Source organism: Musca domestica, unplaced genomic scaffold, assembly GCF_030504385.1.
Source record: "Musca domestica strain aabys unplaced genomic scaffold, Musca_domestica.polishedcontigs.V.1.1 58, whole genome shotgun sequence".
Taxonomy (NCBI): Eukaryota; Metazoa; Arthropoda; class Insecta; order Diptera; family Muscidae; genus Musca; species Musca domestica.
The window spans coordinates 3,109,103-3,133,189 of record NW_026712360.1 but is presented as its reverse complement, the minus strand read 5'-3'; the positions used below and the strand labels follow the sequence as shown (position 1 = coordinate 3,133,189).

The following is a 24,087-nucleotide window of genomic DNA, read 5'->3' as shown; positions in this document are numbered from 1 at the left end:
ACCGTGGTTTATTAATTGGTTTGGGTATTGTGCTTATCCGGTATACGCTAAACCGTATCCTATATATGCTCCAAATATACAGTGAAGCAGAAGGTCTAGCAATGCAATCACCAGATCAGTCACCAACGCTAACGGCAACTTCACCATCCCGTGCCGAAACCCTTTACCAGAAGCAGCAGCTCCACAGTTAAAAGGTTCGCCTCGACCACAAGCAGCACGTCCATCGCCCCAAACAGAAGCTCCTACACTAAGCAGCATCTTCACTTACTCTATCACAATAAACATTTTTGTACAAATTCATCTTTAATAAAGGTGATGAATTTTTATATGTAATCTCAGTCTGTCCGTCTATGTATTCTTGTGAACAAACGAACCCTATTGAAATTGGTGATAATCGGGACAGTGAGATTTAGATATAGCTTCCATATATCTTCAACCGAATTCGGATTAATTGTGCACCAAATGGCCAATATCAGTCCAAAAGTCCTGAATTTTGGCACATCCGACCGCAAGTACATCAAATTTGGTGAAAATCGATTCATATATAGCTAAAGCTCCAAATATATTTTGCATCCGATTTGGTGTTTAAGGCCCTCACATTCGATATATGCACCCCACAAGAATGATATTTGGTACCAGTTATAAGATACAGCCCAGAAATCTGCCTCTGCCAAATTTTATCAAGATCTATTCAGATTTGGATATAGCTCCCATGTATATCTTCAACCGATTTCGGGTTAATTGGCAATTATCAATCCCAATGTCCTGAATTTTGGTACATCCGACCGAATTCTGTCTAGAAGCAAGTGCATCAATTTAGGAAAAAACCGGTTCAGGTATAGCTATAGCTCGCATATATAGGTTTCATCCTCATGCAATAAATATTTTTTAATATATTCTTTATTTAATTCACATATTAATAGCAATGTTATTTGATTCATAGTTGGTATAATCTACTTCACATAAATTCCCAATATCAATTTTTTGCTACGGGAGCTTTACTAAATACTCATAGTGGTGTAGGGCATCACATAGTCGGCCCCGCCCGACTTTTGACCTTTCCTTACTAATTTAATTTCATTTTATTTATTTTTTCAATATTTTTTAATCTGTAATAAAGATTGAATATAATACTGGTTAATATTTTTCTTTACATTCATATGAGGTAGCAACAGAGTATTATATCCCACAAATCTGTTCGCTCAATTCCGTATGCATCTTTAGTGCAATAAAACCCTCAGAGTGCGTAACGCCTCTTTTGTACTGCCAAAAGGCTGCCATACACATTACGTCAACATAGAAGGTACTACCTATTTTAACAACATATGAGATGAAAAATGGCGCGAAATTTTGTTTTGTTTTTGAAGCTGTCAGTTTTAATTTGTTTACGGTTTGGATTTTTGTTGATGAGCTTGTTCATTTTTGCGCAAGAAGAAGTGAACAAACTTTAAATAGGATATTGCTGACTTAAACAAAATCCAACAATAAATCAATTAAATACTTTGTTTTATAGCTAGCCAAAGGCAGTAGCTAATGCATTATGGATTCAACCATATCGGTTTCCAAAGTAAGTATCCAGCATAATAATTGGTAAGTTATAGTCCGTTGGGAATAATATCTCCACACTCACTTTGCAGGGCTGTTTTGTTTTTAAAAATGGTGCCACACGAGCAGACAAGTCCAAAAAAGCCACAAAACGCAAAAAGGCATCACCCGGTCAAACCGGCATACTGGGAAAGGAGATAACCGATCAACCATTCTACGCGGTTTATGCCGAAACTTGGAATAAAATACAAAGCCACATAGATGCCTTACAAATTGAGAGCAGTGCCAAAACTTTGCAGGAATTGGTGGACTATGTTGTAAAGGAGAGTAAAAATGAAGAAAAATATTTGGGACTGGTTGAAATAGTACCCGCTGCAGCTCTATTGACGGGCATTAATCAACCCGATCACTTGGAACAATTTGATAATCTCTCGCATCGTATCAATGAACAAATATCGGCCAGTATTTGTCTGCTGCAATCGCGTGATTGTTCCACATTAAAATCAGCCGTGGAAACTATGGTTTATAATTTCATTGAAGCTCCCCATGAAGACGATGAAGATCGTGATCATAAGAGATTAAGGAAATCACAATGCACTATGAAACAATTGAAGACATGGTATCGCAACAATTGGCCGGAGGCTTCCGACAAAAATCCCCAGTCAAATGAAGAAGATAATGCAAATAGCAAAAATCGACACATGCTCATTGTTATATTGCCGGATTTTGAGTGTTTCAATGCATTCATATTGCAAGATCTTATTTTGATACTTAGCTCGAATTGTACAGATCTACCGTTCATGTTAATTCTGGGCATTGCCACATCCATTGCGGCGGTACACAATGCCTTGCCCTATCATGTTACATCAAAAATTAAATTGCGCATTTTCAAAACACAATCGGCTCCAGTTGGACTGAATGAGGTACTTTGAATGGTGTTTAAAAACTAAAACTCAATAACATTTCTTATTTCTTTAAAGATCCTTGAAAAGGTCATATTATCGCCCAAATATGCCTTTCACTTGTCGGGCAAGGCCTTTAAGTTTCTAACCCACATATTCCTCTACTATGATTTTTCTATAAATGGTTTTATACAAGGATTTAAGGTAAGTATGTTAAAGTAATTTGATTGAATTCCAACAAATTGTGTTCTTTGCAGTACTGTCTAATGGAACACTATTTCCAAGGCAATGCCTATGTCTTGTGCTGTAACTATTCCACTTCCTTGACCAAAATCAAGGCTCTCACCCATGATGATATGGAGATGATACGCAAGCAATTATCTTTTCGTCCATATGTGGAAAGCATTAATGACTGCAAACGCATTATTGCCATACTAACCGACGATGATTATCTGAAAAAGAAACTGCCAAGTCTCCTAAAAGAGTGTCATATCTATTTTATGCTTTATCGCATCTTTTTGGAATTCCTAACCGTTTTGGTTGAGGACTTACCCAAATGTCCATTGGGCAAATTTCGTCGTGAGTTGTATGCCACATGTTTGGCCAAAGACGTTTGCTCACAGCCAGAATATAAAGAATGTTGGCAAGTATTGGCCTTTATGTCTAAAGATGAATTTGTGGCAAAAATCTCCAAGGCCATTACCCAAACTCAGGAATTCTATGAACACGAGATACATGAAAAGCTGGAATTGTTCGCAGACTGTGAGGAGATAGTTATTACCAAATTGCATGATGTCAAGGAACTGCTTACCAAAGTTGTTATGGCTGGCATGGATGCTGGCAAATCACAGCAGCAGCAGCAACAGCAAACCACAGTCACATCTCCGGAAGAGTTAAAACAAGTCTCCTCACGCCAAGATCTAAAAGATAAACTTTTGCAAATGTCTAAGGAACAAAAACCTGTATCGGAATTTGCAAAGTCGGTACAGGAGACATTGGATTATATTGAAAAAGAAATTGTTATGGCTCACTTGGGCCCCCTACAAAAGGCTCCGCCATTGCATGAGTTGTTTGTATTTTCCGATATAGCCACTGTTAAGCGAAACATTATTGGTGCACCGCGTGCTGCCTTGCATATGGCCCTTAACAATCCCCATTTCTATTTACAATGTAAGTGTTGTAACCTGCGTGAAAATACCCAATTATTGCCCTCACTGCCCGACATATCGGTGATGTATAAACTACACTTGGAATGTGGCCGTATGATAAATCTTTATGATTGGCTACAAGCCTTCCGTTCGGTTGTTGATTTTACCGAAGATGATCAGGAACAAATTGATCCGCAGATACAGTAAGTAAAATGGGAGAATTTGTTAAAATTAAATAGACATTTCAGATTTGCTTGTTTGTTTTTTTTTTCAGAGCCCGCTTTACCCGTGCCGTGGCAGAGTTACAGTTTTTGGGCTACATAAAAATGTCGAAACGTAAAACGGATCATGCAACGCGTCTAACATGGTAACATGTTATGAAGTATTGTTATTATTTATGCAGAATATATAAAAATAAGTTATTTTTGTACTTTTTTAATATTATTGGAAAAAATATAGATATTTTTCTCAAATATATCCTCAATGAAAAAAGCCTTTGATTTTAGAGAAAACACAGGGTGAGATAAAAAAAAAAATTGCAACAAAGTCAGACGCCATATTTTTTATTTATTTTGTTTTTTTAATTTTATTGAATGAAAGCAACAAATGTCGGAAATAGCATCAAATTTTAGAATAAGTTTAGATTTGTTCGAATTGGTCACCTTTGGCACGAATTATGGCCTTCAGACGGCCAATGAAACCGTCAAACGCTGCCCGAATGTTGTTCTGCGACATTTTCCCACCAAAATGCTTTTCAACGCTTGTAAATATAATGAGCTTTCACCGGAATAATTTTAACGGCTTTCGGACGAATGGCTTAAAAATGATGGCAGTCTGAATTTAGTTCAGTTTCTTCATCTCACCCTGGATATCATTTTTTTTTTTTTTTGAGGCATTTGCTCTCCTTAAAAAGCCATGAAAAGAAAATTGAAATTCTTTTTTGGTTTTACAATAAAATTGCATTTGTTTATTGTTTAAACTTAACTACAACTAGTTTTCTTGTTTTAATATTTAAATGTCACCGATGTGTTCATGTTATAAAAGATTGAAATCTTTTTCGTTATTATTATTAAATGTTTATGGTTTGGGTGGTATATAAATGTGTATTATTACAAGAAAAAAATGTATATATGGGGTGTGTGTGTGTATGGGTGAGTAAAGATTGGTGTTGCTTCTTCAATGGCAAAGGTATAAAAAATATTTCATTTATTTTGTGTTACTATCCAATTATTTAAAATAATTATTTTTTCTTCAAAATTTATATAACATTTTATTTTAATTTCTATAAATATATATCTAAGTGTGTATATATTTTTTTCGTATATTATGAGTCGTTCTTTCTTTTCATTTGTATTGCTTTGCTTATTTGTTTTGTGAATAAAGGAGGGAACTTATGGCTGAATTTTAGAGACTTTGGAAGAAAAAAATAAGGAGTGGTTTATGTTCCACTTACATTTTTGGCAGGCATTTTTTTATATATGTTTGTTTGTATATAATTTGTTTTTTAAATAAAATCTATGTTTTTTTATAACTAAAGATTCGAATATATTTTGAGCTGATATGATTTATAAAAGATCTAATAAATTTCTAAAAAAAAATCTCTAATGAGTGTCCTGGTTACTTATATTAAATTTTATAAATGTATAAAAAGTTGATGTAAAGCTTTTAATATTATTTATGTTGTTGTTTTTTTATTATGAGCACAGAGTTTTGTTTGTTTGAAGGCATGATCTATTAATTTGCAAACCCATAACAGAGAGTGAGAGAGAGAGGGAGAGAAAAAAGGAAGCAGAGGAGCACAACTGAGATTCCAATTAAAAAAAGAAAATAAAAATCAAATTTCTTTAAATTCCCTTATTTGTTAACGTTGTTCATTTCAAATTTTCGCAGAAAATTATTCTTCCCCCCATAATGCGAAACGGCTCCCCCTCCCATTCATCTACACATAGGTATTTAGTTAATACATTAAAACAAAATACTTAACTTAACTCCATATTTAACTAAAGGCAAACAAACCGATAAAAAACACAGATTTATAAATCAAAATGCTTTAGTGTTTGCATTAATGGGTTTTCCCTCCTCCTCATCATCATAATCATCATCATCGTCATCATTATTGATCGATCCCACGCACTCACGTAGCCACTGACGCCTCTCAACCAAACAGCACCAATACTTTCTTGAACAACAACAACAACATTGACACACCAAATGTTTAAAACAATGGCAGCGACAACGTTCCATTGCAAATAAGGAAATGTATTTTTCCCAGGAAGGAAGGAAGGGAGGGGACAGGTGGGGAAAGTTTTTGTTGTATGTTATGTGTCTGTTTTTCGTTGCTTTCTTGTTGTTGTTGTTGCTGCTACTTCTATGTTGCGTTGGGTGAGCGCTAAATTCTCTTTGTTGTTGTTGTTGTTTAACATTAAATTTTAATTAAATTATTATTAATATTCTGTTGACGTTTGCGTTTGGCGTTCATTGCATCGACAATGGGTTGGCGCTTGGCATTATACTTCTTGTTGAGCTCCTCAATTTCTTTTTCCATTTCCGAATCAATATTGTTGAGACGTTGATTCAAATCGTCAAAGGTAAGGAATTTCAAGAACTCAAATTCACCATCCACATAGGAGTGGGATGAGGTGTGTAAATGATGATGATGATGTTGTTGTTGGCCGGGATGGGGTTGTTGCTGCTGTTGTTGTTGTTGGGAGTAGGCAGGTGGCGGTTGCACATATTGCTGTTGTTGTTGTTGCTGCTGCTGTTGATTTAAAGCTAATAAATGTTGTTGTTGTTCATTGATCAAGGGATTGCAGCCATAATACGCAGCTGCGGCGGCCGCCTGCTGCTGCTGTTGTTGCATTTGTAAATGTTGCTGGTGCTGCTGCAAACCGTATTGATTAATGGCCGAGATTTGTTGAAACTGTTTCTCCATATTATTTTCCCAATTTGTATCATTGGAATTGGCATTGGTTAGCGGTGTGTGACTGTGGGACTGTTGAGGTTGATTGTGGTTGTTTTGTTGGGAGTTGGAAATGGCTGCCGCAGCCAATGCCGCTGCTGCCGGCGAATATTCAGCGGCTTTGTCCTCGGCCACAGAACGTTGCTGAATATCGGGATTTTTCCTTTCGAAATGATCCAGGAACTGGGGACGATAACGTTGTTTATTTCCCTCATTACGTTTGGCCGTGGACGAGTCATCCGAATCGGAGTTTATTACCATGGTGCCTGCAAGAATTCGAAAAGAAAAAATCTAAATACCAAATCCTTAGAAAATAATTCATTAACTCACCTAAATTTGATTCCAATTCCACCATTGTACCACTGTCCACAGCAGTCATATCTCCCGTATCTTGTGATTTGTTTGCCGCCATACCACCCTTGCCGGGACACAGTGTACCCATATCTTCTGTATGGGCAATCATTGTGGCATCCGATGCATTTGAGGTCTGTTGATATTCCCCGAACTTCTCCGGCACCAAGGTGCCCGGATCATCAATAAATGTCTTGACTGTTTCTACCGGGAACTCTCCGCCATGCTCTTCTTCTGCCAGTATATCATCCTGTTGGGTGGCCAAACTCTTGGCTTGACTCATACCCTGAACCGAGCCACCGGATGCCTTTGAATTTCTTTGCTGTTCACGTATGGCACATGTTTCCTCAATCATTGTCTTTAGGATACTACGATGTTTGGCATTGCGTATGAATTCATGCTCCAGCAAATCGGAGGCAGTGGCACGTTCTTCAGGGTTTTTCACCAAACAAAGACTCACAAAATCTATAAATTGAGTGCTCCAGCGATCAGGTTCGCGAAAAGATGGTGGTGGTTTTTGTGGTATCATGAAAATAGCACGCATGGGATGTATATCACCATACGGTGGCTTGCCCTCGGCCATTTCCAAAGCGGTGATGCCCAAAGACCATATATCGGCAACGCAGTCATAACCAATTTCCTCAATCACTTCGGGGGCCATCCAAAACGGGGTGCCAATCACCGTGTTCCGCTTAGCCATGGTATCCGTCAACTGTCCAGCCACCCCAAAATCAGCCAACTTTGCATATCCCTCTGTGTTGAGCAATATATTGCCGGCCTTTATGTCACGATGTATCTTCCGCCGCAAATGCAAATACACCAGTCCCTTCAATGTATCCGACAATATTGTAGAGATTTCATCTTCCGTCAAAGTCTTCTTACGCAGCCTCATTATATCCGAAACACTACCAGCACCACAGTATTCCATACAGATCCACAAATCGTATTGCTTAAAATATGAGCCATAATAACGCACCACATAGGGAGAGTCGCACTGTTGCATTATCGAGATTTCTTTGATAATATCGTGCAGATCGGATTCGACGGGTACCAATTTAATGGCCACAATACTGCTGCTCTCCTTATGCAGGGCCTTGTAGACCGAACCATAGCTGCCCTCTCCCAATTTACAGATGATATCGAAAACCTTTTCCGGTGGCTGTAGCAAAGACTCTTCGGACAATTTCTTGAGTTCATTTTTATTTTTATTGGAAGACATTCTGTTGCATTACTTTTCTATTTTTGTTCTGGAAAATTTTGAACAAATCTTGATCTTGTGTAGAATTTTTTTCCTTAAAAGCACCTGCCGAGTTCTTTTGTTTATTTCAAGTTGATTTGACCATATGCCAATGGATAATTTTCGAGATCTCCTTAATTTGTCTTCCAAAGAACGGCGAGCTATTTTTATATATATTCTAAGCTTTTGTTGGCTTCTTTTGTGTAAAATTTCGTCGATTTTGTGATTTTTTCAACAAAAGAAAAAAAAGAATGCTTCAAATGTCAAATATGAAGGAATGTCACCTGCGGCTAGAGAGCGAGAGAGTGAGTTTTATTCTGTCGATTAGTGGAGTGTGTACGTTACGTTAGAGTCACAAAGAAACGTAAACAATTACACTTTAGATTGGCACTGGTTCCTCAATTCAGTCAGTGAACATCCAATTTTGCGCTGAGGAGAGAAGTACATGTAAACAATAAGTCATTCGGTGCCGGCTTAATTAGGTGACGACATTTGTTGTTTATTTGCAGACACACGACATATTTGCTTGAAAATATTTTGAAATAGATAGCAAGAAATTTTACTTTTCTATCTATTTCCGCACATGAATGATGATAATTCATGTATTCTCATTTACGACATTCGAAACTAGTTCCTTCGTTCATTCAGGTGAACATAATAATCGGTTGCTTCTCTTTGGGATTACTGCCAATCCATTCGTTGTGTTTGTTTTGGTTTTCATCTTTATCACTCATTTCTGTTCTATTTTTTTTTTCTTGTTTGTGTTTCGGTGACGGCGTTTTCTTAATATTTATTGGCTTCGTGATCTGCTTACGATTGGATAATTTGGAGCTGGTGGTGGCGGAAAAACTGAGAAACTCTTAAAAAATGTTATTAACTCTTCAAGTTTTAACAAAATCTCCCTGTCTGAGTCTATTAAAAGCCTCTATCGACAATGGCAAAGTCTTAAGAACAACAGCTCCTGCCAGATTTCTAGTATCATCCCGGTGTTTGGCCAGCACAAGCACAAATACGGCAGAACAAAGTCGCATCGACATAAATGGTGGCTCGTTTGTGGTGGATAACTGGACAAATGTGACACCCAAAATACTCTCCTATTTGGGCATGCAAAAACATCTGCAAACAAATCATCCCCTTTCCATAATAAGGCAGCGTATCGTCAATTATTTCTATAAGACCTATAAGACTTCTCGAGGAAATCCTTTATTCTCGGTCTATGACAAATTGAATCCGGTGGTAACGGTACAGCAAAACTTTGACAATCTTCTGATACCCTTGGATCATGTAAGTCGCAATAAATCGGATTGTTATTACATAAATAAAAGTTATCTGTTACGAGCCCACACCACAGCCCATCAGGTTGATTTAATATCCAGTGGTTTGGATAATTTTCTCGTTGTGGGCGAAGTTTATCGACGTGATGAAATCGATAGTACCCATTATCCAGTGTTTCATCAATTGGATGCTGTACGTCTGGTAACCAAAGATAAATTATTTGAACGTAATCCAGATCTGGAAATATTTGAGAATGAGTGGCGAGAGATTCAAGGAAACAAGCAGAAACAACAGCTGATACATTCATCGTCCAAGTGTTTGGATCAATCGAAACAACCCTGTCACACACTGGAGGCTGTTAAACTTATGGAACATGAATTGAAACAGGTCCTACTTGGCTTGGCTCAAGATTTGTTCGGTTCAAATATTCAGTACCGTTGGGTAGACACATATTTCCCCTTTACCCAACCCTCCTGGGAATTGGAGATATTCTACAAAGATAATTGGTTGGAAGTGTTGGGTTGTGGCATCATGAGACACGAAATCTTACAACAGTCTGGAGCGCATAACTCAATTGGCTATGCCTTTGGTTTGGGTCTGGAACGCCTGGCCATGGTGCTGTTCGATATACCTGACATACGTTTATTCTGGTCCAACGACACTGGATTTTTATCGCAATTTAGTGAAAAAGATCTATACAAATTGCCCAAATACAAACCGGTATCCATGTATCCCCAGTGTAAGAATGATTTATCATTTTGGCTACCAGCTGGAGTGGATGTTGATGCTGGTTTTGTACCAAATGACTTTTATGATTTGGTCCGAACTGAGGCTGGTGATGTCGTTGAACAGGTGAGGAGGAAATCCATTTTTTAAGTTAGTTACAACATTAATATTTGTTTTTGATTTGCAGATCAGTTTGGTTGACAAATTTAAGCATCCCAAAAAGGGTTTAACCAGTGTCTGCTTCAGAATTGTATATCGCCACATGGAACGTACCTTGACCCAGACAGAAGTCAACGAAATCCATAAACGTATTGCGGATGCATGTGTAAAAAATTTTAATGTTGTTATACGTTAGTTAGTTGTTATTGAGAATAAAATGTTTATAAAAGAGTTAAATTGGAAAGGAAATCTTAAAATCTGCAAACATAATAACAATAACAAATAACAGCATAATCTGGATATGAACAATTATTCATAAAAAGTCCCGATTGTAAGAATTTGATAGATTTTAGTGAAAACGTCATGAATTCATATTTTGAATTGGCCAAAGTTGCTCTATGGCTTTCGGGAATACATTTATCATATTGCTAAATGCAATTATTTTGGAATGATTTCCATAACCACCTTCGATTGCCACATGGTACAATGATATCAAGGTAGGGCAGAACTACCATATGATTTTAATTTTTTTATTTTCTTGGCTTAATATGTCATCTTTATTTGTTTATGTATGTGTTTTCTTTTCAATAACAAAAAAATTGTTCAGAAAACATTCAAATTCGGGTGTTTTCAAAATGTTTATTTCAACGTATGCATCGACAAAATCTAGAGTTTTTGTAGCGAAATAATCCTTTAGAGATATATAGTACATGATTTTGAAAAGAAGTGTTGACCTTTCATTCAATTATCGCGGTTTTCAATTATTTATTCAAAATAAATGCAACAAGTTGTTTGATTTTTTATTGTTTTGATACTAATTCTGACATTACAAGCCAAACAGGTAGACCTCTATACTTGCAATTTTTTCAAAGTTGACCTACCTTCTCTTCATTGTACCATGGTTTCATGGTAGAAGAATATAGTTAGACGCGTCGACACAGCTGCTGGGACAATGTACTGTCAAACCAATTTTGGAATTGAAAATGTTGAATGAGAAATTATTTAAATTTGTAAAAATTATTGAAAAACGCGAATTTTAATAGCCTCCCACTGACGTAGTATAAGGAAACATATAAAAATCTACTTATATTTAAAAAAAAAACATTTAAATTTATTGACATATCAGTGCTCCCAAGCGTTGATGCATCTACCTGTATTCTTCTGCCATGAATGGTTTAAAAGGTATATCAAACGAATATTCCGCAACAGAAAAAAATTGACTCAAAAGAGCTAAAGAGTTGCTTCGCTTGGCCGAAAGTGGGAAACTGCCGAATTTGGTCTTCTCCGAAGAGAAAACATTCGTTGTCCAGCTGTTTGTAAACAAACAAAATGATCCGCTCGTGTTTACTTGCCAAAGAGGTCAGCTGAAAATGTGCACGATTCGCCGGGAATGGGCTAAAATACCGCCGAGCAAAATTCGGGCGGCGTGTGACGGTTTCATTGGCCGTTTGAAGGCCATAATTCGTACCAAAGGTGACCATTTCGCACAAATCTAAACTTATTCTAAAATTTGATGCTATTTCCGACATTTTTTGCTTTCATTCAATAAAATTTAAAAAAATATGTAAAAATTATGGCGTTTGCATTTGTTATCTCACCCTGTATATTGTTGAATGACGTATGTACATTCAAACGCCGCACTACATTTTTTCTTCCATCTCATCTGAGATACACTTTTTTATCAACAATTTCAACATTACCAATAAAATATGGAAGAAGAAAGTGGAGTGCAATTACCTTTTTTTAAAAAAAGACAATTAATTCTTTTGCTCATATCAAATTCTAAAAAATATAAAAATTCCAATTATCTTATTCAAATTACCAATTCTGCCCTATCAAGGGGTTATTTCCTATATGTGATTCTGAGAGCGAACGACGTAGTTTAAATTCCAATAAGAACCAGTTATAAAAAACATTTCGTCTGATTGACCCTTAAGTAGTGACAAAGTTTATCGATGTTACAGCAACTATCGATTGCACCATTGATTGTTTGTCAATTCTAACTGCAATTTTTTATTGCAAGTTTTGGTTTGGTGTTTGGAGGAAGGAATCTACTCTTTCACTTGGGGCCGTGAGAAAGGAAGTAACCAGACAACGAAAAAATATTAAAAATAAATCCAATTAAAGAGGTTACGATAAAAATCAATAATAACGCAAATCATACGATCGTTGGATACAACTACCAGAGCAAAAAGAGACAAGAAGACGTACACGTAAGTCCGGTTTATGTGTATTTTAGTTGGTATTGATTTTTTACTGGTTCTATCTTGATTCGTTGTTGCTTAAATTTATTAAATGCCATAGTATATTTAAGAACAAATATCAAAGTATTATCTATAAAATTATGAATGCCATACACTTTTTCCTGTCCAAAGTTCATTGTCTTTTTTTTTTCTTGTCTTGTGCATCCATGTATGCATCCACAATGTATCTTTGTCCTCGTTCCTCTGCACTTGTGTCTTCTGCAGGGGGCACTCTATATACCTCCAATTACATACACACAGGGTCCAAAGTCTCGTTATGCACAAAAGTCTTTATTTTGTTGATATTGTATTTTTTTTTTTCATATAAAATTTGTATGTATATATTTAAATCTATGCATGTCGTTGGTCGCTATGTAATTGGTATGTATGGCTGCCGACACAGTTGAATGATATCTTTATGCGTGAGTGAGGAGTACCGGCCGGGGTGGGTAAATGTTGTCAAGCGACACGAAACCAATTTATTTCCAATTACGAAGTAAGGTTTTTAATTGTTATGGCTATGTGGTTAGTTTTAATTGAAAAGGTCCTCCGCTGAAGTTTCGATGATCCCTATCCCATATTTTTCTACTAAAAACCCAATGCTGTACTAATTTGTTTCACTTTTTTTTTGTTAATATCTATTTTTTTAAACTAAATTACCGGTTAGATTAAAATACCTATTTAATTTTTTACGTTTTCAGTTGAACGATGGCTTCGTTATCCCGTTTTGCCATTAATTCGGCACCAGCTCGTTTGTGTTTTGTTAGGACAACCACTTCAGGTGCATATTCCAACAACAACAACAGCAGCAGCAACAACAATACTGCTACGGCCAACAACACTAGAATGCATAATTCTATGACAACAATTAAGACACAAGGTTTTGCCACGAATGCCGCTATAGGTAAACAGAAATCATGCCACCAATTTGCGAGATGATTGGTCCTGCAACATTTCCCTTCCTTTGAGAATTCCAATTTTCGCTGTTGAAATCCATGTTTAGTTTGTAAATGATATGTGTAGACTGTTTGATTTCAAAATAACCCATGCCATTTTCCGTTCAAAAAAAAAAAAAAAAAAAACACACTCTACCCATATCAGCAAGAAGTCTTGTTAAACAAAATGTTGATTTTATAATAGCAAATAAGGCTAAAAGAATATTTGAATTTTGCGGAAACGATCATTCTTTGGTAAAACATTTAAAAGACTGAAAGTTTCAAGCTATTTGAAAATAATCTGGGCCTCATTTTGTTCTTATCAAATTACAATTTTTGTTCTAAACATGCTGCACCGTCCAATATGCTATCAATATTGCTATGCTTTATTAATATATATAAATAATTTCTATTATATACACAAGGTCCGATGTCATCAAGGTTGCTGCTGCCAGCATCTAACCACTCGAAACAAACCAGTCGTAATTTTTCAAGCCTAAATATGCCATTGCAGCCCCAAATATCTAGACTTGTACACCATGTAAGCAAAAAAAACATAATTACTTTTAAAATTATTGTAAATTAATCATTGTGCCTGGTGCTACTTTCTTAGAATCGTGTTTGGATATTTGTCTATGAATTTTTGTGAAACAAATGTAAAATCCTATATTCCCCCAGAGACGGTTTATTTAAAGGAAAACTCAATTTTTGAGGGGAAAAAACAAAAGAAAGGCCACTTTTTGCTTTCCTTGCCCTAATACCCAGTTTTTTTCTTTAACAAAAATTGCTCTGCATCTGACTCCCAACTCGTGACAAAATTCAAAATTTTATAATATGTATTTGACATTTTTTAGTTCATTTTGTAGTATACAAATTATTTGTTGTTATTAATTTGTTTGTAAATTTGTCCGTTGTGTATAGTAGTCCCTTTTTCTGTGTACTAAGCGTTTTTTTTTTTTGTTTTGATTTAACACAATTTCTTGTGAATCTATCATGCTTTGTTGTTTTTTTTTAATATATTATTGTCCGTCCTATAATTATCTGATACCCGGCAAAGTATTGAGTCAAAATTAATGTGATTGGACTTTGGAACTCATTGTACAAACAATATTTCGTTATTTAAAGTTGTGTGATGTCAACGCCTCCTCGCTTAATATAGGCAAAACGTGCAATAAGTACTTTCAATTTATTTAAATTTTTCGTAAAAAAAGAAAGAAGAAACAATTAAAACAAAGCATTCTTCACGTTTATATTTGCATTCTTGGCAAGCATTTTCTCACGTTTGAATTGGTGCTTGTTTTTACACCCTTCACCATAGTATCGAGAGCATATTAAGTTTGTCATTCCGTTTGTAACACCTCGAAATATACATTTTAGACCCCACAAAGTATAAATATATATATTTTTGATAAGCGAAAAATTCTATGTCGATTTAGCGATGTCCGTCCGTCTATCCGTCTGTGGAAATCACTCTAGCTTTCAAACAAAATGAAGTAGTTTGATAAAATTTTACTCAAATGTGTATTATGTCTGCAGGACTTTTGGTATTGAAAATGGGTGATGTGGGTCCACGTTTTGGTATAGCCCCCATATAATGGTACCTCCCATTTTCGGTATTTTGGTGTTTTAAGCGACATTATTCACCGGATTTTTTTCAAATTTGGTGTTTGAAATTCGTAATGGATACTACAGCCTATGACAGAAAATTGTCTCTACAAGTCCACGTCTTCATATAGCCCCCGTATAATGGTACCTCCCTTTTTTAGGTATTTTGGTGATTTAAGCTACCTTATTCACGGGAATTGTTTCAAATTTGGTATTTGAAGATCGCAATGGCTACTACAGCCTATGACAGAAAATTGTCTGTGCAGGTCCACGTCTTCGTATAGCCCCCATATAACGGTACCCCCCGATATTCGGTATTTTGATGATTTTAGCTACATTATTCACCGAATTCTTTTATTCAAGTTTCGCATTTGAATATGGTTTATGACAAAAGTTGCCTATGCAGCCCCACGTCGTCCTATAGAATTTTTAACGAAACGAACGAATTTTTAAGAAATTTTCGAAAATAAAATTAGCTAATTTTTCTATTTCAGATTTTTTTTCTGATTTTTCATTTTAAATTTAGAACTTATCTGTATGCCCAAATCCATGCTGTTTTTCCAAGAAATCACAGAGCTTTGCTTAGTTCTCTTTCGTTTTGTTTTTTTGCTCAAATCTTATTTTCTCTTTTCTCATGATTGCAAAGAGAAACAATTTGACATTTTGTTCAAGAGCATAATTTTCATGCCAGAAAAGGGCCGTGTTAATAAAGAAAAAAAATGACTGCCCGGTGCCTGGCGTAAGTAAGGGGTTGGCCTCTGCAACAACCCATTTTTTTTCGAAAATGAAATTAGAAAAAATTTTTTATTTCGGATTTCCATTTAATTTTTCTGATTCTTCATAAATTTATTTATAAATTATCTTGGTGTCCAAAACCATGCAGTTTGTTTAGTTCTCTTTCATTTTATTTCTTTACTCAAATCGTATTTTCTCTTTTCCCATGATTGCAAAGAGAAACCATTTTGTGACATTTTGTTCAGGAGCATAATTTTAATGCAAGAAAAGTGCCGTGTTAATAAAGAAAAAATGACTGTCCGGTGTTTGGCGTAAGTAAGGGGTTGGACTCCGCCCAAGCTCTTTGTGCGGTTTAAAAAAATATCAATTTACCTTTTGCCCATATGTCTCGGTTAGGTTTTTTCATTTTTTTTTTTCGATCGAAACACAGGGTGAGGCAAAATGAACAGAATTTTAGTTTTGTGAACATACTTCTATGCAAAGGTAAGCTTGTCCTGGCCAATATAGTAGAACATTTTCTTAATTAATATTCTAAAAATGTTTAAAGCAGGTGTTGGCATAGAAAAATCAATGGCCCTATTTGGCATGGCAGGTTTTGTCCACTCCCTGTATGATTTTGATGTGATCGCGGTTTTGTCACCCCCCATTGTTGCTGGCTCCATCATACAATTGTCATGATAATTTTTTTTTTTTTTTTGCCAAACTAAAATAAACTATTTAATTGAGGCAATCGTGGGGCCATATTCCCTTTCCCCCATTTCATATTGTGCACCTCCCCTTTGGCGGGGCCCATGTCGTCTAGCTTAGCTCTGAGTTTGACATTTTTTGTGGAGAACTTTTTTTGTGTGTTTCGCCAAGCCATGATCATCATGATGATGTAAATAATAGCCCCACAGTCAGTCAGTCAATTTGATGTGCTGCTCACATTTGCCGTTTCCATTATTTCTCTAGTTTTCTCCAAGAATAGTTGTGATTTAGAATTTAAGTGGACTTAAATTATTTTTTTTTTTTAATTTTTTTTGAATCGAAATTTTTAGCGGACGGCAAAAAAAAAGAAAGAAAATGAAAGAATATATTTATATTTGCATTGGTCTTGTAATTGTTTATAAATTATATCAATTGATTAAAACATATTATTGTGTAAGTGCTACTTTTCGTTCGTTTCGTGGGTGGTTAATTGTGAACTTTGCCATCGTGCACCCATCAATGACAATTATTGGCCACCATTAACAACGGCAATCAATTCAATTGGATAATCGCAAAAAGATAGTCTTATCTTTATCGCAAAACAAAAACAACAAATATTAATGTTTTTTCCCATAATCTTTTTTTTTTTTTTGGTAGTCATTTGTATTTTTTTTTTTTTATAATCGATAGCCCCGTTATCAGTTCAAAATTATACTGGCAACCATTTGGTCTGTCGGTCGGTTGTTTGAATATCTGCAGTTTTTCAAAACCTTAGCACCTGTGGCCTGAGTGCAGGCAATTTATTGAAATTAGTAACAATTGAACAACAAAAGCCAACGCGCTTTCGGCTGCTTGAAGAGTCCGGCCGACCTTTCTCTCTTTATCTTTTTGTCTGTGTGTTCTTTTTTTCGTTTTGTTGTAGACCACCAGCCATAAAGATTTGTAGATGCACGTAAAAAAGTTCAGAATTTCCTTGAAATATTGTGGATTTTTTCTCTAATGTTTTGTTTTTATTTTTAATTTTTAGAACGCCATGGCGCCTTTGAAAAATCGGCGTTTTATTTCTTCAAAAGAAATAACCAAGAATATGACCCTCTATACAAATGAGCCATTCAAAAGTGAGGTGGACAACAATTCACTGGAGTGAGTAAACAACAACAACAACAAATTAACAAATAATTTTAATACCCAATCCTTGGCTTTTTCAGATTCAAAAAACCCACCGGCAATCCCTTGGTTTTAATGATGGCCTGGCTCCTGGCCAAACAAAAGCATTTGAAAAAATATGCCGAAATCTATACTGAACTGGGATTTGATGTTATGGTGGTCCATATAACCCCCTGGCAATTGTTGTGGCCCGTCAAGGGTACCCAAGTGGTGGCCTCGGAAACAATTAAGTTTCTGGAGAACAACAAATCCTATGCCCCCATTGTGGTACATGGCTTCTCGGTGGGAGCCTATCAAATGGGCGAAATAATGCTGCAAATGTCACGGGACATGGAACGCTATAAGCAAATTCTGGATCGCTTTGCCTGTCAAATATGGGATAGTGCTGCCGATATTACGGAAATTCCCGTTGGACTACCCAAATCCATATTTCCCAAAAATCTAAGCATGCAAACTGCTTTGAGAAATTATACCCTGTAAGTCCACAATAATTTTATAATTGCAAAGAATTTGTTTTTTAAACTCTCCCTAATTCCTTGCAGTTACCACTTGAAAACATTCCACAATCAAGCAACCATACATTACATGCGTTCCAGCCAAATGTTCCACTCAACCATCTTGAAACAACCTGCCCTGTTCTTTGTCTCGGACAATGATCCCATTGGCCCGCCATCCTCCAATCATGCGGTACGTGAAAACTGGGAACGGGCCAACATTAAGGTAACCTTCAAATGTTGGAAGAAATCACAACATGCTGCCCACATGATCAAGCATCGCGATGAGTATTTGGACATACTATACAAACACTTGGAAGAGTGTGGTGTCTTAGAGGCTATTGGTGTCAAGACCAGAGCTAAGTTGTAAATTGAAAACTGTTCCGGTTTTTTTTCCAATGGGCATGTTGTATGTGTCGTGTTTACATTTTTCTTCTTCTTGTCGTCATGTTTGAAACGAGCGAATTTTTTTTATTTTATTTTATTAATAATTGTTAGATATTTCTTCTTTAAAATTCTAGTGGAAATTTAAAGTATTTCACCTGATTGTTAGTTTTGTTTACCAATTGAATGTTTTTTTTTCTTTTGATAGCCTGCCTTTTGTTCTAAGAGGAAAGTGTTTGAAATGATATTGTATTATTAAGTATCATCATTTGTGTTGAATGATGATTTTATGCACTTCTTTTGAAGAGAAATATAAAAGAATATAACCCTTATTAAAAAAAAGTTTAAAACAGATCATTTTTTAATTGAACAAAAAATGGAGTTTATGGGCCATGGAATACTTTTTCTGGAGTCAACAAGAGTAAACTCAAAGTATTTCAAAGAAGTTTTTTGGAACCGTGGTACAAATTGAAAATGAATAAAATAAAAAAATTAATTTTCTGCAATGTCTGAATTATTAAATCTTTGGACATTTTATTGTCTATATATTCAGTGGTACATGTCGTTTCTTATTCACAGCTGTATTAGGGCAGGTACACCTAACAACAATAATAATGACCAATTTGGCAATTTTACAAAATATTTTCCTAATTTTGTTTTGCAAATTTTTTTTCGACTGGCGATGGCAGTGTGCGTCACGCGATATTCAAAAACAACATTGCATAGAACATATTCGTCTGCTGATTTTTCTACATATATTTTCTTGTTTGATTGTATTCGTACAGCTGAACTTAATTGCTATCGATGAATGCGGGCGCCGCGGTAATCCTTACCCCCCACATAAAATTAAATTTCTTGTTCCGCCTCAAGACGGCTTCTCTGAAATAAATAGATTAGCATAATCAGTAAAGTCATAATTTATTCTAACATGGGTGAAGGTCTTTTGGCCCAAAAATATTAGGCGATATTTCACCTTCAGGCATGAATGCCAGTTATTTGCAAAAATTCAGAAAAAAAATATTAAAAAAAAACAATTCGCTGCGGACAGGATTCGAACCTGTGCGGGTAGAACCCAATGGATTTCAAGTCCATCTCCTTAACCACTCGGACACCGCAGCTGTATGACTACCGGCGTCTTTGTCTAAATATATAACCTGGGTATTGGTTTCACTTTGAACACAACCGCAATTCATGGTTACTCTCTGTGCTAATGCAAACATGATTACCAACACCTGATTGATTTGAAGGTAGCAAATAACATACAAAACTTCATAAAAACGGGGTAAAAAGTAACAGCTGTTTAAAAAAAAAAGAATTAAAATCAAGATTTGTTACTTTTTTTGTAATAAAAAAACTGTTTAAAATTGCTGGTCTTTTTACTCTATGCGATTAAACCGCCAAAAAACGTTATACTGTGTCACCATTTGTCAGTGAATTGCTAACACCCGAGTTGGCATTTTTCAGTGATTGCAGGCGATATACCGCCGTCGATAAAATCATGTGGCATCGTTAACTGCTTAAAACCCAAGAAAATTTAATAACATTTTAAGTTTCCAGTAAAAATAAAAATCATGAATGAAAATTGTAATTCTGAGTGGCGTTTGTACATTTAAATGAAAGTAAATGTTGTTTTCTATCCGAACCGAGCTATGCATTTTGTCCACGAGATGGAATTTTCACGGAAAGCTTGGAACAAAACAACACAAATTTTAAAAATTGTTTATCGGCGGTAGTAAAAAATAGAAAACGTGCAAAACCATATTTTACATTTCAACATTTTCATATAACATATTTAACATGTCAACATTTTAGGAACATTGATATGTCAACATTTTTAAAAAATTTTGTCGAAAATAAGTAGATTTTTATATGTTTTCTTATACGACGCAAATCGGAGGTTGTTATAATATTCTTTTTTCAAGAATTTTTACAAATTTCAATAATTGTTCATTTAACATTTTCGATTCCAAAATCTGTCTGAGAGTTCATTGTCCCAGCAGCTGTGTCGATGCGACTACTTGTATTCTTCTACCATGCAATCGACTAAGATTAGTCGAGTACTCGGTTTTCACCCAAGTCCATAGTCGAGTTCAAGTTTCCGTACTTCGAGTACTAAAAGTCGATTATTCGATTAATCGCAAATCGACTTACCCATCCCTAGTACAAGGAGAGAATAAATTAAAAAGAAAAACATGGCTGTACTACCTCCAGATCCCGTTTTTACCCTAAGATGTGCCGAAATGGGACCCGTCAATTCGCTGTGCTTCCATCGAAACGAACGTCTGCTGGCTGGCACCACGAAAGGCAAAATCTTTCTATGGGACCTCTCGACAAACCGTTCCAGTTTACATTTCGAGCTGGGTCATCAGGAACCGATCACTGCCCTACACCATACCGACGATGAACTGTTGATATCGCAGGAGAAGGGTGGCACCATCACCCTATGGCAAATGACCAATACCGGTTATAAACGTCACATAGTTATACCTGCAAACTACACCGGCTATTGTCGTTCGGTTTTATTCAACAATGCCAATAATCAGGATGATCCCTTGCTATTCTATCCATGTGATGAAAACACAATTGGGGTATTGCACACAAGTGACCCAGAGAATTCAGTGCAAATGTTAGTACCTGATGATGCTCAATTGCTGGCGCATAAATTGGGTACCTTGAATTGTTTGAAGCCCTTCGAACATGCCTCGCAGATATTTTGTCTGGCCGGCTATGAAAGTGGGCATTTCTTAACGTGGGACCTGAGTTCGGGTGTTGTTGTGGATGTTGCCCAAATTGATGCGGATCCAATGGCAGTGGATTATGATCCTCCTACAAATAGGGGGGTTGTGGGAGGACCTGGTGGGTTTGAATATTCGATTTGTTTGTTTTGCCTTTAAGTGACCTATCTTTTTTTTTGGTTTAAGGTGACAAAGTGACCACGTTTTCATATCAAAGACAATCAATGAGATTTCAACGTTCCTCAGATATTGCCCTCAAAAATCCCGGGCTAAATTGTTTGAAAATACGCAATGATCAAAAAGTATTCTCTGCCGGTGGTTGGGATGGTCGTGTCAGAATATTCTCCTGGAAGAGTCTAAGACCTCTGGCCGTGTTGACCGAACACAAATCAGGGGCCATAATGGACATAGCCTATTCGACGGGTCCAGTGGCCATGTGGAGGGCTCCCATTATGGCCGTTGCCGGCATGGATAGTCAGATTTCTTTATGGAATATATACAATTGAATTATTTTGACCTTATAGTGTCACTAAAAAATCGTAGACATCTAATCGATAATATTTTACCTCATTTTTAATTAATTTTTACAATACATAAATATAGAATATATGTAGTTTTTTCTGGTTTGTAACCTAGCTTTTTATGTTGCACAAATAATTGAGAAAAAAAAACTATACTCTATGTTTGTAATTTATATCCTAAGGATTTGTATATTTATAAGTCGAATGCAAATAATTGTATTTTTTATTAAAAAAACAGAATAAAACTGCATGTTTTTTTCCTTTGGCGAAGTAATTTCGATGTATGGCTTATGTTATTAATAGAGTCAGCCAGAGCCAAATTTGTATTGAAACGGGGAGTTTGGCGTACCATGGTTTGTAAATATAGGTCTAGGTCCTAAATTCCATTTTACCCGTAATAAAAACATTAAATATTTTTTCCTGATTTTGAAAGAGATTTTATTTTTTTGTTTATTTTTTGTTTATATGTTTTACACTATTTTTAAATGTTTACACAATGAAACCAATAACAAATCCAATGAAATATTTTATATTATTTTCTTAATTCTTCCATTATTTTAAGGAGTTAGTATCAAAAAAATTTAATAAAAATAAAATAAATAGAAAATAATTATCAAAAACAAACTATCATATATAATACTATATTAAAAGTAATATTCTTGAGCTTAAATAACTAGATTACAAACAACTACATAGATATTTGAAAATTGCACACTTTTATAGATATTTATATATATTTTTTAATTATTCAACAGAAAATAAGTACAACAGGGACTTGCAAACATACAAAACTATGCATATGGGTCATTTCGTAAATCTTCCGTGTTTCGGATAACTAGGAAAATTTTGGTGCCATTTTAACCTTCAGAAAATGTTTAAATTTTTTGATTATATATTTTAATAGGGTATGTATTACACATACAGGTTTCCACTACCCTGCGACCCATAATGAAATTTTATTGGGAACATATTTTTCTTCACAATCAACCTCCTGAAATGAAGTGTTGTGGGAAATTTTTGGTGAAAATTGTAAATCTAACCTACAAAAATTCGTTAACAAATTTGAATTGATATTTTAAGGTTGTATAAAAAATATATAAAGACTTTTGTTGTTCTGCGACTTGTGGTGGAATTTGCTTAGGAACAGAAATCTCTTTGATACCAAACTCCAAAAATGAAGATTTGTTGGCTATTTTGCTGCAAACTGAAAAATACCTAAAGTTAACCTACAAAAATTCCTTTAGAAATTCAAATGGGGTTTTTGTTAGCGTATATATCACATATACAAATTTCTTTTAATCGACGACTCATAGTGGAATTTGCTTGGGAACATATTTCTCTTTAAGACCAAACTCCAAAAATGAAGTTTTGAAGGCTATTTTGTTGCAAACTGAAAAATACATAAAGTTAACCTACAAAAATTCCTTTACAAATTTAAATTGATTTTTGTTAGTGTATATATCACATATACGAATTTCTTTTGTTCGTCAACTCATAGTGGAATTTGATTGGGAACATATTTCTCTTTAATACCAAACTCCAACCATGAAGTTTTGTAGGATATTTTGCTGCAAACTGTAAAAATACATAAAGTTAACTTACAAAAATGCCTTTAGAAATTCAAATTGATTTTTTGTTAGTGTAAATTTTACATATACGAATTTATTTTGTTCGTCGACTCATAGTGGAATTTGCTTGGGAACATATTTCTCTTTAATACCAAACTCCAACAATGAAGTTTTGTAGGATATTTTGCTGCAAACTGAAAAATACCTAAAGTTAACCTACAAAAATTCATTTACAAATTCAAATTGATTTTTTATTAGTGTATATATCACACATACAGATTTCTTTTGTTCGTCGACTCATAGTGGAATTTGATTGGGAACATAAGTCTCTTTGACACCGAACTCCAAAAATGAGGTTTTGTAGCATATTTTGCCAGAAATGGAAAAAACATGGAAACAGAAAACTAACCTACAAAAATCCACATTCAATTTCAAATTAATATTTTAAGGTTGTACATTTTAGATATACAGCCTTCTATTTCAAAGCAATTGGTATTGAAATTTTGTGAAGAATAATTTTTACTTTGACATCTACCTTAAAAATTCAATATTTTATCGATTTTGGTTTAAATTGGAAAGCTTACCAAAAATATATTTCCTTTTTTTTGCAGACTCAGGGTGACTTTTTTAAAAAATTCTTTTCTTTGGACAATAAAATAAAATGTTGTGAAAGATTTCAGATAACGAAATAACCCATAATTAAGATAGGTA

General features: G+C 35.2%; 5 protein-coding genes and 1 non-coding gene across 10 annotated transcripts; 4 read left to right on the top strand and 2 right to left on the bottom strand.

Annotated features, from left to right (window-relative positions):
- Positions 1-1,357: 1,357 nt before the first annotated feature.
- On the top strand, positions 1,358-4,007 carry LOC101900108 (origin recognition complex subunit 3-like). The gene is made up of 5 exons (XM_005188591.4): positions 1,358-1,567; positions 1,638-2,468; positions 2,526-2,651; positions 2,705-3,798; positions 3,870-4,007. The coding sequence occupies exons 1-5, from the start codon at positions 1,541-1,543 to the stop codon at positions 3,964-3,966; spliced, it is 2,175 nt and encodes a 724-aa protein (XP_005188648.2). The 5' UTR covers positions 1,358-1,540; the 3' UTR covers positions 3,967-4,007.
- Positions 4,008-4,767: 760 nt separating this feature from the next.
- Positions 4,768-8,432, bottom strand: LOC131805607 (serine/threonine-protein kinase hippo-like). Its single transcript, XM_059128969.1, has 2 exons — positions 6,885-8,432; positions 4,768-6,820 (listed from the first exon to the last, which is right to left on the bottom strand). Exons 1-2 carry the CDS (start codon positions 8,122-8,124, stop codon positions 6,018-6,020), a joined length of 2,043 nt encoding a protein of 680 aa, XP_058984952.1. The 5' UTR covers positions 8,125-8,432; the 3' UTR covers positions 4,768-6,017.
- A 506-nt stretch (positions 8,433-8,938) lies between these two features.
- On the top strand, positions 8,939-10,539 carry LOC101891247 (probable phenylalanine--tRNA ligase, mitochondrial). Its single transcript, XM_005187657.4, has 2 exons — positions 8,939-10,269; positions 10,331-10,539. Exons 1-2 carry the CDS (start codon positions 9,010-9,012, stop codon positions 10,496-10,498), a joined length of 1,428 nt encoding a protein of 475 aa, XP_005187714.2. The 5' UTR covers positions 8,939-9,009; the 3' UTR covers positions 10,499-10,539.
- A 1,772-nt stretch (positions 10,540-12,311) lies between these two features.
- LOC101898099 (uncharacterized) lies at positions 12,312-18,902 on the top strand. 5 transcript variants are annotated; one of them, XM_005188580.4, is made up of 6 exons: positions 12,312-12,515; positions 13,247-13,449; positions 13,906-14,021; positions 17,535-17,650; positions 17,716-18,150; positions 18,217-18,902. In XM_005188580.4, exons 2-6 carry the CDS (start codon positions 13,254-13,256, stop codon positions 18,536-18,538), a joined length of 1,185 nt encoding a protein of 394 aa, XP_005188637.2. In that variant the 5' UTR covers positions 12,312-12,515; positions 13,247-13,253; the 3' UTR covers positions 18,539-18,902. The 5 variants fall into 5 exon arrangements, with proteins under 5 accessions (XP_005188637.2, XP_019894140.1, XP_019894138.1 ...); XM_020038581.2 differs by lacking the exons at positions 13,247-13,449; positions 13,906-14,021; XM_020038579.2 differs by lacking the exons at positions 12,312-12,515; positions 13,247-13,449; positions 13,906-14,021 and adding an exon at positions 16,820-16,960.
- Positions 18,903-19,588: 686 nt separating this feature from the next.
- Positions 19,589-19,670, bottom strand: TRNAS-UGA (transfer RNA serine (anticodon UGA)). The gene has a single exon. It is a non-coding gene; the product is annotated as a tRNA-Ser (tRNA).
- A 1,002-nt stretch (positions 19,671-20,672) lies between these two features.
- Positions 20,673-22,232, top strand: LOC101898386 (guanine nucleotide-binding protein subunit beta-like protein 1). The gene is made up of 2 exons (XM_005188581.4): positions 20,673-21,408; positions 21,474-22,232. The coding sequence occupies exons 1-2, from the start codon at positions 20,745-20,747 to the stop codon at positions 21,791-21,793; spliced, it is 984 nt and encodes a 327-aa protein (XP_005188638.1). The 5' UTR covers positions 20,673-20,744; the 3' UTR covers positions 21,794-22,232.
- Positions 22,233-24,087: the final 1,855 nt, after the last annotated feature.